At 41.1% G+C, this 15,672-nt stretch overlaps 1 protein-coding gene across 2 annotated transcripts in view; it reads left to right on the top strand.

Annotated features, from left to right (window-relative positions):
• EIF4ENIF1 (eukaryotic translation initiation factor 4E nuclear import factor 1) overlaps window positions 1–15,672 on the top strand; it is a 58,585-nt gene that overhangs the window by 412 nt on the left and 42,501 nt on the right. For both annotated transcript variants that reach the window (XM_012556291.2, XM_004378968.2), the window contains exon 2: window positions 783–905. In XM_012556291.2, coding sequence (XP_012411745.1) covers window positions 810–905 — 96 coding nt within the window. In that variant the 5' untranslated portion in view covers window positions 783–809. The remainder of the gene's footprint in view (window positions 1–782; window positions 906–15,672) is intronic.

The raw sequence follows: 15,672 nt of genomic DNA, 5'->3' as shown, positions 1-15,672 counted from the left end.
GCCGGGCTGGGGCGGACGGCGGCGGGCCTGCGTAGGCTTCAGCTCGGAGCGCCTGGGCCGGGGGAGTCGGCCTCCCCGCTCCCTCTGGTCCGCCTCTCCTCCGTAAGTACCGTCCCCGCCCTTCCTCCAGAGGAGACCACCCGTCCGGGGCCTGAACGAGGAGCCAGGGGTTGGGGGTCGCGGCCCGGCAAGCCGAGTCTTGGAGCTGAAGCCGACGCTCTCCCTTCCTTGCCCTGGGGGTCCCTGACATGGCCACAGGTGCGGCCGGCCGAGTGAGGGGCGTTAGGGCTCTGTCCCCAATCCCTGGCTATCGGCTAATAAAGGGTATTTGGCGCCGTCCATTGCCAAGTGACAGGCACTTTACAACAGTCCGAGTTCCCGGATTCCCTGCCCCAACCAGTCTCCTACCTGCTCCCTCCGGTGAACTTCCCCCACCACTGTCTAAACGGTCCCCATGGGTGGCAGCTAGTAATCTTGGTTTCTTTTTGTATTGAAGCTGTTTTAAAGATTGTGCCCTGAGCTGAGCACCTTCTACTTCTTTCCTTACCCCGTTGCTGCTCGGGTACTTTACTGGGAGCGGTAACTGAGCACCAGTAGTTTTATTTCCAAATGGGTTCTGGTTTATAGCATAATCGTTGGGTGAGGATATTTTTCTTTTTTGGTTAAAGTTTGTTTTTTAAACCTGCTTTCTTAAGAGATGAAAAAGTTTCAATTTCTTAAGCAGTCAAGACTTTTGAAAACATACTATTCTCCACGACAGTTTGTGCTGGTTTATCTTCCAGGTGCAAAGAATTGTAGATCGAGGAGCCATGGATAGGAGAAGTGTTGGTGAAACGGAAAATGGAGATGCTTTCCTTGACCTGAAGAAGCTGCCGTCCTCTAAATCCCCCCATCGCTATACAAAAGTAGGCTGTGATATTAATGAAATAGTGTTTCTTTATATGTCGGGAGGTTAGTAACATTGTGTAGGCATTTATTAGTATTATCTGAAGTGGTAGTCGTTTTTATTCTGACCTACTGTATGGACTACATTCTAACTAGATTTAGTAAAGCATTGTTTTGAACGTTTTTCTGGAATTGTGACTACCAAGAGTGTAAAGAAATTGCTTCTAAGTAGCTTTCAGGTGAAGGGAATATGGGCTCAGATCCCATATGAATTTATGGATCAGTATACATTGTCATGCAAGCTTTGTAACACATCTATGTAACTGGTATGTTATTGATTCATATCTGTATGGTGAGAAGCCCAGTTCTCGGATGCCTCCGAAAATCAGTGTTCTCTGTGTTGATGTTTTCTTAAGAGTTGACCTCCCCAGAGGAATGCTGTTTAGTGTACTTGGCCATGGTAACTGGATTTTTTAATTCTGCTAATTTTACTTCCTGTTACAAATTGGATATGAACTCACAAAACTAAGACTTCAATCCTATTTCTCCTAGCTAAAAACTTGGTATGATTTTAAACTGTGTGCCTACATATCTGCTTTTTCCAGCAAAAAAAAGACTGTTAAAAGTGCTATATTTGTTGACGATATTGCTTCACTATTTCATTGGCTACTGAATGTTTTTAAAGAGGATGAAAAGATACAGTGAAGCTGTGATTTCATTTCTGGGTCCCTATAATGGAGTCCATAAAATGTGCTGAAGAGCGTTAAAGCAGTTCGGACTGTTGGTGGGAAGGGTATTCTACTGTGGTCTAGATCTAGGATGTTCCCTTAGTATGGACCAAATCGTGGACGCTTAACATGGCTCATTGTCCCTGGCTTCCAAGGATACTGCTTGGTTAATGTCTTAAGGCCAGACCTTGTTTGTGTACCAGTGCCACTGCTGTCACCTACTTGATAAAATACCTAATGCTGTATTTATACTTGTTTTTACCATATTAAAAAAACTGGGCCCCTCCAGGTTAAAAAGTGTTTTCAGATGTAAAAGGTTTCCTGGTTAATTGCTGTCTTAGCACAATCCGTTTTGGCGTAACAGAATTTGAGTTAAAGTATCCTTCTAGAAAGCTTTTAAAATTTCAGTTTAGTTCTGCATTCAGATTTGTTTTTCCAAATGTAATTTCAAACCTGAGAGTGCTTGAGTAGTGTTTCAAAACTTAAGTTCATTACCTGAAATGTTGCCAGGTGAATTCTGAATGGGGGAAAGCTTATCAAATGAAGGGAAACTGGTTTATATTGCTTTTATAAACTTATGTGATTTCAAATCTCAGGGTTCTTTTTGAGTTAATGTTCTGACTGGAGTGAACTTGCAGAGTCCAGGCACAGAAACTTGTGAATCACTTTCACACACTGATCTGAGGATGGCAAGTGTATTTCATTTTCACATATATTTCCATGTTGCTGCATAAGTCTTTTTTAGGAAGATACTGGTCTCTCTTAGGGTCGAACTTCATGTGCGCCCCCAGCAAAGATAAAGAAGCTCGATATTGTTCATTTTTGATAGTCTGACCTCCAAATTCTGCCATACTTAGATAAATGTGCCTTAAAGAAATGGTTAAGAAAAACATTTTCTAGATTAGTAACAGTGGAGCTTGTATTTAACTGTCTTCTCTCCCAAATTTAGTTGGAGATAGGTTCACTTTCTCCTCTATTCAAGAGAATTTAGTTAATGGCGATTTTGGAATAGTGCAGTTTTAGGGTATTGTCAGGTTAAATAAACATGTTTCTCAACACTCCAGTAATTTTATGTGGTTCTTTACGAGAATTAAGCTTTTTTCCTTTTCAAAGGAACTGGAAACATTCTTGTAATCTGAGCATTATAATAAATGGCCTGTTAGTTCCGTGACTGAAATAATATTTGATCTATCCTACCCCCCATCCCAAAAGGTTAGTAGTTCTAACCCATCCAGAGGCGCCTCAGAAGACAGGCCTGGTGATCTGCTTCCATAAAGGTCACAGCCTTGAAAACCCTATGAGCAGTTCTACTCTGCACACATGGGGTTGCCATGAGTTGGAATCAACAGGACAGCAACTAACAGCAACAACTCTCATCTACATGCCAAGATCAAATTATTGGAACAAGTAAAGCATTTAATGATGTTTCTGCCACTTGAGGTTTACAGACTAGAAGCCATAGAAGGGAACTGTCCCCGTCAGTGATTTATATTGGTGGTGTATTTTGTGAAAACTTTTGTAAATGTGCGATGTTTACTAAAATGTCAAATGAACACATTGGCAAGATGAGAGAACCCCTTAACCTTCATCTCTTCTTAGTTTAGCATTCAGTTGCCTTCTGGGGTAATGAATGTGATGTTTTTTTCTTCCATGAAGGTGGAGGAGTCCAGATGACTTTCAGGATCACATATCAGAGTTTCCCTGTGGGTTGGGACATCTTTAGTCCAGTGAGCTTCTTAGTCTTTAATGTGCCTGGGGATCACCTGTGAACCTTGTTATAGTGTGGTAGGTCAGAGGTAGGCCTGATGATTTGGCATTTTAAGAAGCTCCTAGGTGGTGCCAGTAGCTACTTGGTAGGTCAGGGGTGTGCCTGAGTATTTGGCATTTTAACTGGCTCCTAGGTGGTGCCAGTAGCTACTTGGTAGGTCAGGGGTGTGCCTGAGTATTTGGCATTTTAACTGGCTCCTAGGTGGTGCTGATAACTGCTGTTCCACTAGCCATACTTTTGAGTAGCAAAGCCTAACACTTCTTTGGGGGAACTTTGAAAACGGCGATAGCGTTGTCAAGCAACTCAGATGCATTGTTGCTCCTTGGGGTTGAGAAGGGTGTCTGTTGTGCTTCCAGGAGTGTGTCAGGAACTCAACTTTTGGTACTTTCAGTCCTACCTTTAAGCCTCAGTAACGATTAACTGGGATGGTTATAAATGGGTTTATCATATGCACCTGTTACCTTGAGCCTCCTAGCCCATAATTTACAGACCCAGTTGAGTCCGTTTTGCCATGCCAGGTTTCTAAGACCAGAAGCTATGTTTTGGTAATATTTTAAAATGATGGGATTGTTTGAAGGACTTTTTAAAGTTATCAGGTGGGGTCTCACTTGAAAGTCATGAATTAAAAGTGGTTTAGACAGTGGTTTTGGAAGTGTAATCCCGAGCAGCATTAGCATCACCTGGTAACTTGTTAGAAATGCAAGCTCTCGGACCCCACATCAGATGTACTGAATCAGAAATACTGGGGGTAGCATCCAGCAGTCTGCATTTTACAAGCCCTCCATAGGACTCGGACTCTAATTTGAGAACCATTGGTTTAGGAAATCAAAGGAGACAGGTGGTGTTTGTTAGTGGAAAAACTTCTAGGAACCCATTCACCTTTTTCTTACCTTCATCTGAGGCCCTTGTTTAACAGTTGTTGAAACGTAGTACCTACTATTCTGATAGTGATGTCTTCTGATTGAAATACAAAATAGAAGGGCTTTGGCTGTTGCACTATTCAGATTTTTTCTTCAAGTGAACAGACTGATCTTAGAACACAGAGCTTACATACCTTATGCTGTTCCTCCTTTGCTCCTGTATTTCGCTGCTGACACCTTATTAAATGCTATTACCTGCCAGTTGGATGACGGAATAAAAGCAGAGCACGCTTAAAACTTTCAGCTTGATATGACTAGTGTTAAGCACACATGTTAAATATACCAGCTAAAAAGTAGGCATTGGATTATCTGGGCATAACTTTATGTGTGCTCTTCATTACCTTGACTGGTTATGAACTGGACCTATTTTAGTCATCAGTGTCTTCACGGATCTTCAAAGGAAGCCACCCTAATTTGTGGCTGGTGGGCCAGTTGGTCACAGTGCTACAGCTTGTTTATGTCCTTTCCTTGAAATCATTAAGAAAACAGGCAACTGAAGTGGAGTGATTTGAGTACTTAGTCTTCTTGGAGAGAATCAGCTACAAGACTTGAAGTCAAGCCACTGAGAAAAGAGTAATTGTGATTTAAATCCTAGGCTGAAATTAGTAGTTAGAGGATAAATTTTTTCTATACAAAGCATCTTCTTTGATAAGTTAGTACATATCTTTCATAAACTGAGTTTATGAAAGGTGGCATTTCATTGGCATGTTTAGTTACAAATTTCTTAATATAAAAATAGGAGTGCGTGTTTATATTGGGGAAGCAGAATTACTGTATGAAAAAGTCATTATACAATCTTAATTCATCAGCTGTGCAGAAAACCTAGTTAATAGATACTGCCTTCTGACTGCTCTTTCCTGCCTGTTCCAATTTTAAGCCATCTTAAAAAGTTGGCCTTCAGAGCCCTTGTGCCCATGAGTACTGAGTACCCTCTCTTCTCACTCTAGGTGGGAACCTATAGCTAGGCAAGGAGCCAGTCATTTCACAGTTGAATCCTTTAATGTAGAAATTTGTGGGACGGGATCTTCGATTCAGGGAAGGGTACTATGAGAGGAGGCAGAGTTAGGGGCAACCTGCCCAAGGAGTGGTAATCTGGCTCCATGTTCTCAGTGGTTCCGCTGGACTGGGACAAATGGAAACCCAGCACCAAGTAAGTAGCAGAGCTGCCAGAGGGGGCCAGGCACCTTCCCTTATCCTCTGAAGAAAGTGGAGGAGAGGATAAGGGCTGTTGAGCCCCACTGCCTGGTTAAGGTCCCCTCTCTACCACTTACTCGATCACTTACCTTCAGAATCTCATCCTTTCTCTCATCTGTAAAATGGTTGTGGGATAGTGCCTACCTCGTAGCTTTTTTGCGGGGATTAAATGAGAAAATGCATGTCAGGTGCTTAGAAAAAGTGCCTAGTGCACAAACCAAAACCAAACTCGTTGCCATCAAGTCAATTCTAACTCATAGCGACTCTGTAGGACAGAGTAGAACTGCCCCATAGGATTTCCAAGGCTATAATCTTTATGGAAGCTGACTGCCACATCTTTTTCCCGTGGAGCAGCTAGTGGGTTTGAATCACTGACCTTTTGGTAGCAGCCAAGCATGCCTTAACCATTGCTTATGATGTAATGCGGATGGGAGAAGTATTAAAAAGATACAGCATTCAGCAACAACAACAAAAATACAAGAAAAAGAAGATACAGCAACTTTAGATCAATATGCTTATTTTCTAAGTGTCATGGTTTATGTTTGTTATAGGTACCCATCTCAATTCATTGTGAAACCAGAAAGCCAAGATGTAATGCTATGAAACCCTAAAAATGATTTTCATATTTTAAATTTCTTTCTTGTATTTTTCTACCTGCTTACTGTTTGACATTGTTTCTATTGGTTGTATAAACGTTAAATGCCAAGGTTTATTTTTATTGCATTAGCCAGGTCAATAGAAAAAACATGAATGGAAATAGCAGGTTTTCCTGCCTTTCAATTTCCAATTTCTCAGTTTCAAGTAAGTTCTTTCAAGAGAAGAAAGTCCTTGCATCGAATCAGCTTTGTGAATCCAGGTGCTAAAGTCTTACTGGTCATCTCTTACATGATCTAGTTTAAATCCTTACCTGCAAGAACTGTTCAAAATGGCACCCCTTTAGAAACAAACCTCACGAATGGGGTGACTGTGGGATGTATCCCACATTCCCCCTGTGTTGGTAGTTCACTATTGCCCCATGTCCCAAGTATGGATGCTATTATCCCATTGTGATCTATTTTTAAGGGCTTTCTGATCTTTTCAAAAAAAGTTACATGACTTTGTAGAATTAAATATCAGGTTAGTTCAGCAACCATTTGAGAACCTCTCCGGCCAGGCCCTATGCTAGTGAGTGTATAAGGGTGGGGACTGGGAGAAGAAGTGAAGGACCCAGCCTAAATGCTGGTCTTGGGATGTTTGCCTTCTTTAGGGAGAGCTAGGCACGTACACAGGAGAAGTATTGGGCCACTAGGGTGCTTTGACCCTGAACAATGAAATAAAACTCTGGTTTTTTATACAACATCCACTTTAATTTAATTTCTTTCTTTTTTTTTTTTTTTTTACTATTGTGAATTGAATTCATATTACAAAGATCAGTAATATTTCCTCTTTTTATAAGTGACTTACTTGTAATTCTTTTTTAATGTCAGAATGTTGTCAGTATGTAGAGCTATTTCTGCAGAAAGAAACTGGATGAGAATTGTAATCACTGTTGTCATGGCTTATATTCAAATTTTTTTGCTTTCTACTTTAGTACTAATCATTAAGAAAGTAGGTGTCCATAGTAGTAATTCCTAAATACATTTTTTGGGGAGGCTTGACGAATATTTTTTAAGACTGCAACTTAAGTTTGTCAACATGCTCTTCTATAATCTTCTTAAGTTCGTCTGTTGCTTTGTCTCTGTGTTCTTTGGCTTGTTCTATGTTTTGCATGATCTCCTTCCTGATCTCTTGAAGAGTTCTGTATATTAATCTTTTCTATTCTACCTCCGGTAATTCCAAGAAGTTCTCTTCCTCTGGAAAATTTCTTGATTCTTTGGGAGCTTGCTGAAGCCATCATGGTCTGCCTCTTTATGTGATTTGATATTGATTGTTGTCTCCAAGCCATCAATAAGTTATTATATTGATTTATTTTATGTTTGCTTACTGTGTCCTAGTTTCTTGTTTTGTTTTGATATGCCCAAATAGGCTGGTCATGTGAGCTAGTTTGATTATTGGCGCCTTTGAAGCTCTCGAGTCCCGTCACCAGGTAGTTAGAACTGTTACTAGGTATGTGAGCCCAGGAGTCCGTTTACTTTTCTTGTATGGGTTCAGCTCAGGTGTCCGGATAGTTGATCACCAAGTGTGTGGTGCAGGTTATCACCTACAGTCCTAGAGGGGCAGGGGTGATTGGAGTAGGCACAGGTATCTGGCTGTGGTAGGGAATCACATGCTGACCGAGGCAGGAGGCTGACGGCTGCCCTGAGTGTCTGGGAGGAAAGTGTGTCCCTGTTCCCTGGATTGTGTAGGTGGGTGGGTTTTGCAGCTGGGCTGTGAGCACCCAGTGCTGTTGGCTGTAAGGACTGGGAGGCGCTACGTTTTCTTGGACCCCTGTTGCAGGTGGCTAGGTGGTGTGAGTGGAGCCACCAATCCTCAGGCCCCTGGTGTGGGTAGGTGAGGAGTCTGCTTAATGGGCAGAGTGGTATCAAATGTCACGAACCTGCCACTCTACCATATGACTGATACAGTGAAGTTAAGCTTCAGGTATGTATCCTGTTGTACTGTGCTAATGAGGCCCTACATTGTTGAAATGGGTCCACACAGGTCTAGGCGTGGGTGAAAGGCATTCCAAGTCCGTGGACCCTTTATGCCTATGTCTAGGCAAAGGATCTGTGCCTGCCCTGAGTTCCTGGCTTAGGGGAGCTGGCAGATTATTTTTTCCTGTTTTTTAATTTGTTCCTTCTCCAAGGCTGGGTGAATGGCTGGGGACGCATGATGGGTCCTACTTCCGGCCCAGGGGACCTGGTGCACAGGGGGGAGGGTACAGGTAAATGGGAGAGAGGTTCTTCCCAAATGGGGTGTTTTTTAATCTGCACGGTCGGATAGACTCATGTACTTATCTTCTGCCGATTGAGCGCTGCTTTTTGCTGGCTCTGAGGCCCGAGCAGACTGTCTGCCACTCAGTCTCTCCCGAAGTGGAAAACGCATCCCAAACACTACTGCTTGCCACACCACGCACACCAGCTGATCCAGCCTGCAGGGCGCTGGCTCCTGCTGGGTCAAGTCTGGCAACTCCTCTCTGCTTCTGAACCATGTCTCCCTCTTCCCTACCACTTGGTCTGATTCCTCAACTTTGCCTTTGATGTTCAGGGCTCCTAGATTGTCATATGTAATCGATTCACTTGTTTTTTTGGGTCTTTGTTGCAAGAGGGACCACTGGAAGCGTCTGGCTGCTTTGCCATCTTGGCCCCACCTTGCAAGACTGAAACTTAGAAAATGTTTATACTTCTTTGGGTGTGTGGCTGTTGGGCAATTAGCAGCTTGTTCTTGCCTGGTCCAGTTTTAGTAACCTGTTCAGAAAGTGGAGTCGCAGGTATTAACTCTTCTGTTGTCCAGATGCTAATTGCAGTGAATTCATCCATGATCAGAGCTTATCACAGTAAATACCTGTGAATTCTTAAGATTTTACAAAAGGCTGATCTCACATTCCCTCCTGGGATGCCCATCAGGAAGGAGCACTCCCAGTGAGAGTGGGCATTTTCCAAGGATTTTGTCTTTAGCCAGATTGAAGGTTTTCTTTGAAAATATACCAGAGGGATTCCTTTCCAGGAATAATTGATGTTAGGGGTTTTTGTTGAGATGGCAAGTTCAAGCACACTTGTCTTGAGAGACTTGAAAGCCATGGGGATGGGGACAGTATTCATCTGCATATGCCAGGTACTGAGCCTGGCACACAGGAGGTGTTCTTTGGACAGTTATGGAACGAGCTAACCCTGTATATACCCCCCCAAGAACACTTAGCTGGTGGTTGTCTCCTCCCCATTTTAGGGGGGGCTCCTCTCTGGCTGATACATCATCTACTTTGCGAGTGGAGAGTAACTCACAGTCAGCTCTCTAAAACCGATGAGAAGGTTTCCCTGAACATCCAGGTGGACCTTGGACCATATTTTGAGAAACATGCTAAGTATAAAGCATTATTTTTTAACCTCTTTGGGGTCCACTGGAGATATTTTGAAGGTATGAGTCCTCACTGCAGAATTTGCACAAATGCATAATTCTGCATATGGTTTCACAGGGTCTGGTACTCTTTGAGGCCATGGAACTAGTTAAGAAGCCCTGCTCTCAAGAACAGTAAGTACAGTTTTACCTAGATGTTTAAAGTTATGCCCAGCAGCTTTTACAACCCAAGAGTTCTTTTTTTTTTTTTTACCCTAATAGTGAAGAAAATGGCTCTTCATCCCCTACAGACAGCTGAGCTGTGTTTTAGCCACTGCACTGAGTCACAGTTGCACCCTGGCACAAACGGTACCACAGGCGTGGTCATTGCCTGTGTGCAGCTGCTTGCTGCTCTTAATCCAGTTCTCACAGGCCTGTCAAGTTTGTACAGTCGTCACCTGAGCACAGATTCACAACAGTATGTGCCAAGCATAAACTCAGCAAAGAAAACTGGAATAACATGGGAGCAAACATTAAAATGTTTTACCTACCTGAGCAACTTTTTTGTACCTGAGGGTAGTTTGCATTTATCAGTCTGTGATTAGCACAATAAATCTGTAAGAGAAGTTAAACTGAACATCCTGTGGAAACTGAACTCTCTTAAATTCGTTTCCTTTTTATTTTTTTAATGTTTTTTGATTGAGATATAACTCATATACACAAAATTCACATTTTTTAAGTGTAAAATTCAGTGGGTTTTAGTATATTCACAAACTTGTGCATCCATCACCACTATCTAATATAGAACATTTTCATTACACCAAAAAGAAGCTCCATAACTGTTATCAGTTACTGTCCATTCCCCATTCCCCTCTCCCCACTCTCCCTGGCAACCACTATTCTACTTTCTGTTTCTATAGGTTTGTCTATTCTAGACGTTTCATAGAAATGGAATCATATAATATGTGACTTTTTATCTCTGGCTTCTTTGACTTTGCATAATATTTTCAAGGTTCATTCATGTTATGCAGCACATATAGGTACTTCATTCCTTTTTATGGCTGAGTAAATCTTCCATCGTATGCATGTACCACATATTGTTTATCCATTCATCAGTTGTTGGATGTTTGGATTGTTTCTGCTTTTTGGTTATTATGAATAATGTTGCTGTGAACATTCGTGTACAGGTTTTGTGTAGACATATGTTTTCACTTCTCTTGGTTATATGCTTAGGAGTGGAGTGCTGGGTTATATGGTAACTTTGATTGCAGTCATCCTAGTGGGTGTGATGTAGTGGTTTACTGTGGGGTTTTTGTTTTTAAATGATGTTGAAATATGTGCAACAAATATTGTCCATTTCAGTTGAAATTGTTACATGTGAGTTTGGTGGCATTAAGTTCACCATGTTGTGTAACCATCACCACCCTACATTTCCAAATTTTTCTGTCACCTTTAACAGAAACTCAGTATCCCATAAGTAATACCTCCCTATTTCCTCCTCCTACCCACCTCTGGAGCTCTGGTGACATAGTGGTTAAGAACTTGGCTGCTAACCAAAGCGTCAGCAGTTCAGATCTACCAGCCACTGCTTAGAAACTCTATAGAGGCAGTTCTGGTCTGTCCTATAGGGTCATATGAGTCAGAATCGACTCGATGGCAACGGAGTTTTTTTTGGACCCGCCCCTGGTACTCACTAAAAACCTTTGGTCTCTATGCATTTGCCTGTTTTGGATATTTCATATTAGTAAATTTGTACAGTGTTTGTCTTTTTATGTCTGACTTATTTCACTCAGCATAATGTTTTCAAGGTTCATCCCATGTCACAGCATGTATCTGAACTTCATTTCTCTTTATGGTTGAATAATGTTGCCTAGTTTATTATATACACCACGTTTTTATGTATCCATCCATCTGTTGATGGACACTTGGGTTGTTTCCACCTTTTGGCTGTTGTGAATAATGCTGCCATGAACATTGGCGTACAAGTATGTTTGAGTCTCTGCTTTCAGTTGTTATGGGTATATACCTAGGAGTGGAATTGCTGGGTCATATGGTAGTTCTGTGTTTAACTTCTTGAGGACCCACCATAGTGTTTTCCTAGAAACTGCACCGTATTACAATCTTGCCAGCAATGGATGAGGGTTCCACTTTCTCCACATTCTTGCCAACGTTTACTATTCTCTGTTTTTTTGTTTTTGTTTTCATTTTAGCTGTTCTGGTGGGGTATGAAGTGCTATTCTTGTTGTTTTGATTTGCATTTCTGTAATGAGTAATAATAAGTACATTTTCATATACTTGTTGGCCATTTGCATATCTTCCTTGGAAAAATGTCTATTCAAATCTTTTACCCATTTTTAATTGGGTTGTGTAATGTGTTTTTATTGTCGAGTTGTAGGAGTTCATTATATATTCTGGATACTGGATTCTTACCAGAAACATGATTTGCACATATTTTTTCCATTCTGTGGATTGACTTTTCATTCTCTTCTTGATAGTGTTCTTTGCACAAAGGTTTTTTTTTTTTGGGCGGGGGGTGGGGGTGGCGGTGGAGGTTCTAGCCATAGCAACAAGTTCAGCTGCAGGTATTCCATTTATTCATTTCATTCTTTTTTATTATTTGTACATTAGATGAAGATTAACAAAACAAACTAGCTTCTCATTAAAGAGTTAGTACATATATTGTTTTGTGACATTGGTTAACAACCCCGTGACATGTGAGTACTCTCCCTTCTCGACCTTGGTTCCCTATTACCGGCTTTCCTGTCCCCTCATGCCTTCTAGTCCTTGCCCCTGGGCTGGTGTGCGCCTTTAGTCTCATTTTGTCCTGTGGGTCTGTCTGATCTTTGGCTAAAAGGTAAACCTTGGGAATGACTTCATTCCTGAGCTAAAAGGGTGTCTGGGTGCCGTACTCTCAGGGTTTCTCCAGTCTCTGTCAGGCCAGAAGGTCTGATCTTTTTTTCAGTTAGAATTTTATTCTGCATTTTTCTCCAACTCTGTCTGGGAACCTCTCTTGTGATCCCTGTCAGAGCAGTCAGTGGTGGTAGCCGGGCACCATCTAATTGTGCTGGACTCAGTCTGGTGGAGGCCGTGGTACTTGTGGTCCATTAGTCCTTTGGACTAATCTTTCCCTTGTATCTTTAGTTTTCTTCATTCTCCCTTGCTCCAGAGGGGGTGAGACCAGTGGAGTATTTTAGATGGCCGCTCACAGGCTTTTAAGACGCCAGACACTACTCACCAAAGTAGAAGGTAGAACATTTTCCTTATAAACTATGTTATGTCAGTTCAGTTCAGGTAGATGTTCCTGGAGACCATGGTCTTCACAGCCCTCAGCCCAGTAATTCAGTCCCTAAGGGAGTTTGGATTTGTCCATGGAGCTTTTATGATCTTACCCTGAACAAGTTGTGCTGGCTTCCCCAGTATTGTGTACTATCTTACCTTTCACCAAAGTTACCACTTATCTATTGTCTATTTAGTGTTTTTCTACCCCCACCCCTCCCCTCTCTTGTAACCATCAAAGATGGTTTCTTTTTGTGTGTAAACTTTTTCATGAGTTTTTAGAGTAGTGGTCTCATACAGTATTTGTCCTTTTGTGATTGACTTATTTCACTCAGCACAGTGCCCTCCACATTCATCCTTGTTGCGAGATGCTTTGCAGATTTCATCATTCTTTATCGTTGCATGGTATTCCATTGTGTGTATGTACCATAGTTTATCCATTCATCTGTTGATGGGCATCTAGGTTGTTTCCATCTTTTTGCTGTTGTGAACAATGCTGCAGTGGACATGAGTGTGCATATGTCTATTTGTGTGACGGCTCCTATTTCTCTAGGATATATTCCTAGGAGTGGGATTGCTGGATTATATGGTATTTCTATTTTTAGCTTTCAAAGGAAGTGCCATGTCGTTTTCCAGAATGGTTGTACCATTTTGCATTCCCACTGGCAGTGCATAAGAGTTCTAGTCTCCCTGCAGCCTCTCCAACATTTGTTACTTTGGTTTTTTATTCCTGGCAGTAATGCCAGGGGGCGAGATGGTATCTCATTGTGATTTTGATTTGCATTTCTCTAATGGCTAGTGATAGTGAACATTTTCTCATATATCTGTTAGCTACTTTAATGTCTTCTTTGGTGAAGTGTCTGTTCATTTCCTTTGCCCATTTTTAAATTGGATTATTTGTCTTTTTGTTGTAGAGGTGTTGGATTTTCCTGTAGATTTTATAGAGAGTAGGTCTTTGTCAGACTTGTAATAGCCAAAAATTTTTCTCCCAGTCTGTAGGTTCACTTTGTACTCTTTTGGTGAAGTCTTTTGATGAGCAGTAAGTGTTTAATTTTTAAAAGATCCCAGTTATCTAGCTTATCTTCTGGAGGTTGTGTGTTGTTAGTTATAGTTTGTATACTGTTAATGCCATGTATTGAGGTCTCTAATGTTGATCCTATTTTTTCTTCTGTGAACTTTATAATTTTTGGTTTTATATTTAGATCTTTGATCCATTTTGAATTAGTTTTTGTGTATGGTGTGAAGTACGGGTCCTATTTCATTTTTTTGTACATGGACATCCAGTTTTTCCAGTACCATTTGTTAAAAACACTGTCTTTTCCCCAGTTGATGGACTTTGGGCCCTTGTGGAAGATCAGCTGACCGTAGGTGGATGGATTTACATCTGGGTTCTCAATTCTATTCCCTTGGTCTATGTAGCTGTCATTGTACCAGTGCCAGGCTGTTTTGACTCCCATAGCTGTACAGTAGGTTCTGAGGTCAGACAGTGTGAGTCCTCCTACTTTATTCTTCTTCTTCAATAATGCTTTACTTTTCCAAGGCCTCTTCCCTTTCTATATAAAGTTAATGATTGTTTTCTTCCATCTCTGTAAAAAATGTTACTAGTATGTGGATTGGGATTGCATTGTATTTGTAGATTGCTTTGAGTAGAATTGTCATTTTTACAATGCTGAGTCTACCTGTCCATGAGCATGGTATGTTTTTCCATTTATGTACATCTCTTTTTGTTTCTTGCAGTAGTGTTTTGTCGTTTTCTTTGGATAGGTCTTTTACATCCCTGATTCGATTTATTCCTAAGTGTTTTTTTTTTTTTTTAGGGGCTATTATAAACGATATTGTTTTCCTGATTTCCTTTTCGTTGTTCTCTTTGTTGGTGTATCGGAATCCAACTGATCTTTGTATGTTTATCTCATATCCTGCCACTCTGCTGAATCTTTCTATCAGTTCCAGTAGTTTTCTCATGGAGTCTTTTGGGTTTTCTATGTATAGTATCATATCATCTGCAAATAGGGACAGTTTTACTTCTTCATTACCAGTTTGAATGCCCTTTATTTCTTTTTCTTGCCTTATTGCTCTAGTTAGAATTTCCAGTATAATGTTAAGTAATGTTGTTGTTGTCAGGTGCGGTCGAGTCGGTTTTGACTCATAGCGACCCTATAGGACAGGGTAGAACTGCCCCACAGGGTTTCCAAGGAGCAGCTGGTGGATTTGAACTGCTGACCTTTTGGTTAGCAGCCCAGCTCTTAACTACTACACCACCAGGGCTCCAAGCGTTAAATGGGAGTGGTGATAAAGGACATCCTTGTCTTGTTCCTGTTCTCAAGGGGAATGTTTTCAGCTTCTCTCCACTAAGAATGATGTTGGCTGTTGGTTTTGTATAGATGCCCTTTATTATGAGAGGAATTTCCCTTGTTTTGTATAGATGCCCTTTATTATGAGAGGAATTTCCCTTCTATACCTATTTTATTGAGAGTTTTTATCAGGAATGGGTGTTGGACTTTGTCAGATGCATTTTTGTGTCAGTTGATATGCTCATATGATTCATTTATGTGATGGATTGCATTGATTTTCTAATGTTGAACCATTCTTGCATATGTTGTATGGCTCCTACTTGATCAGGATGTGTTTTTTTTTTTAATATGATGCTGAATTCTGTTGGCTAGAATTTTGTTGAGAATTCTTGCATCTGTATTCTTGAGAGATACTGGTCTGTAATTTTCTTGTTTTGTGGTGTCTTTGCCGGTTTTGGTATCAGGGTTATACTGGTTTCATAGAATGAATTCAGAAATATTCCTTCCTTTTCTATGTTCTGAAATAATTTGAGTAGTACTGGTGTAAGCTCTTCTCAGAATATTTGACAGAATTCTTCAGTGAAGCCATCTGAGCCAGGGTTTTTTGTTGTTGTTGTTGGGAGTTTCTTAATTACCTTTTCAATCTCTTGTTATGGGTC

This window comes from Trichechus manatus, unplaced genomic scaffold, assembly GCF_000243295.1.
Source record: "Trichechus manatus latirostris isolate Lorelei unplaced genomic scaffold, TriManLat1.0 scaffold00061, whole genome shotgun sequence".
Taxonomy (NCBI): Eukaryota; Metazoa; Chordata; class Mammalia; order Sirenia; family Trichechidae; genus Trichechus; species Trichechus manatus.
The sequence above is the reverse complement of the archived record's forward strand: the minus strand, read 5'-3'. Positions and strand labels throughout refer to the sequence as shown.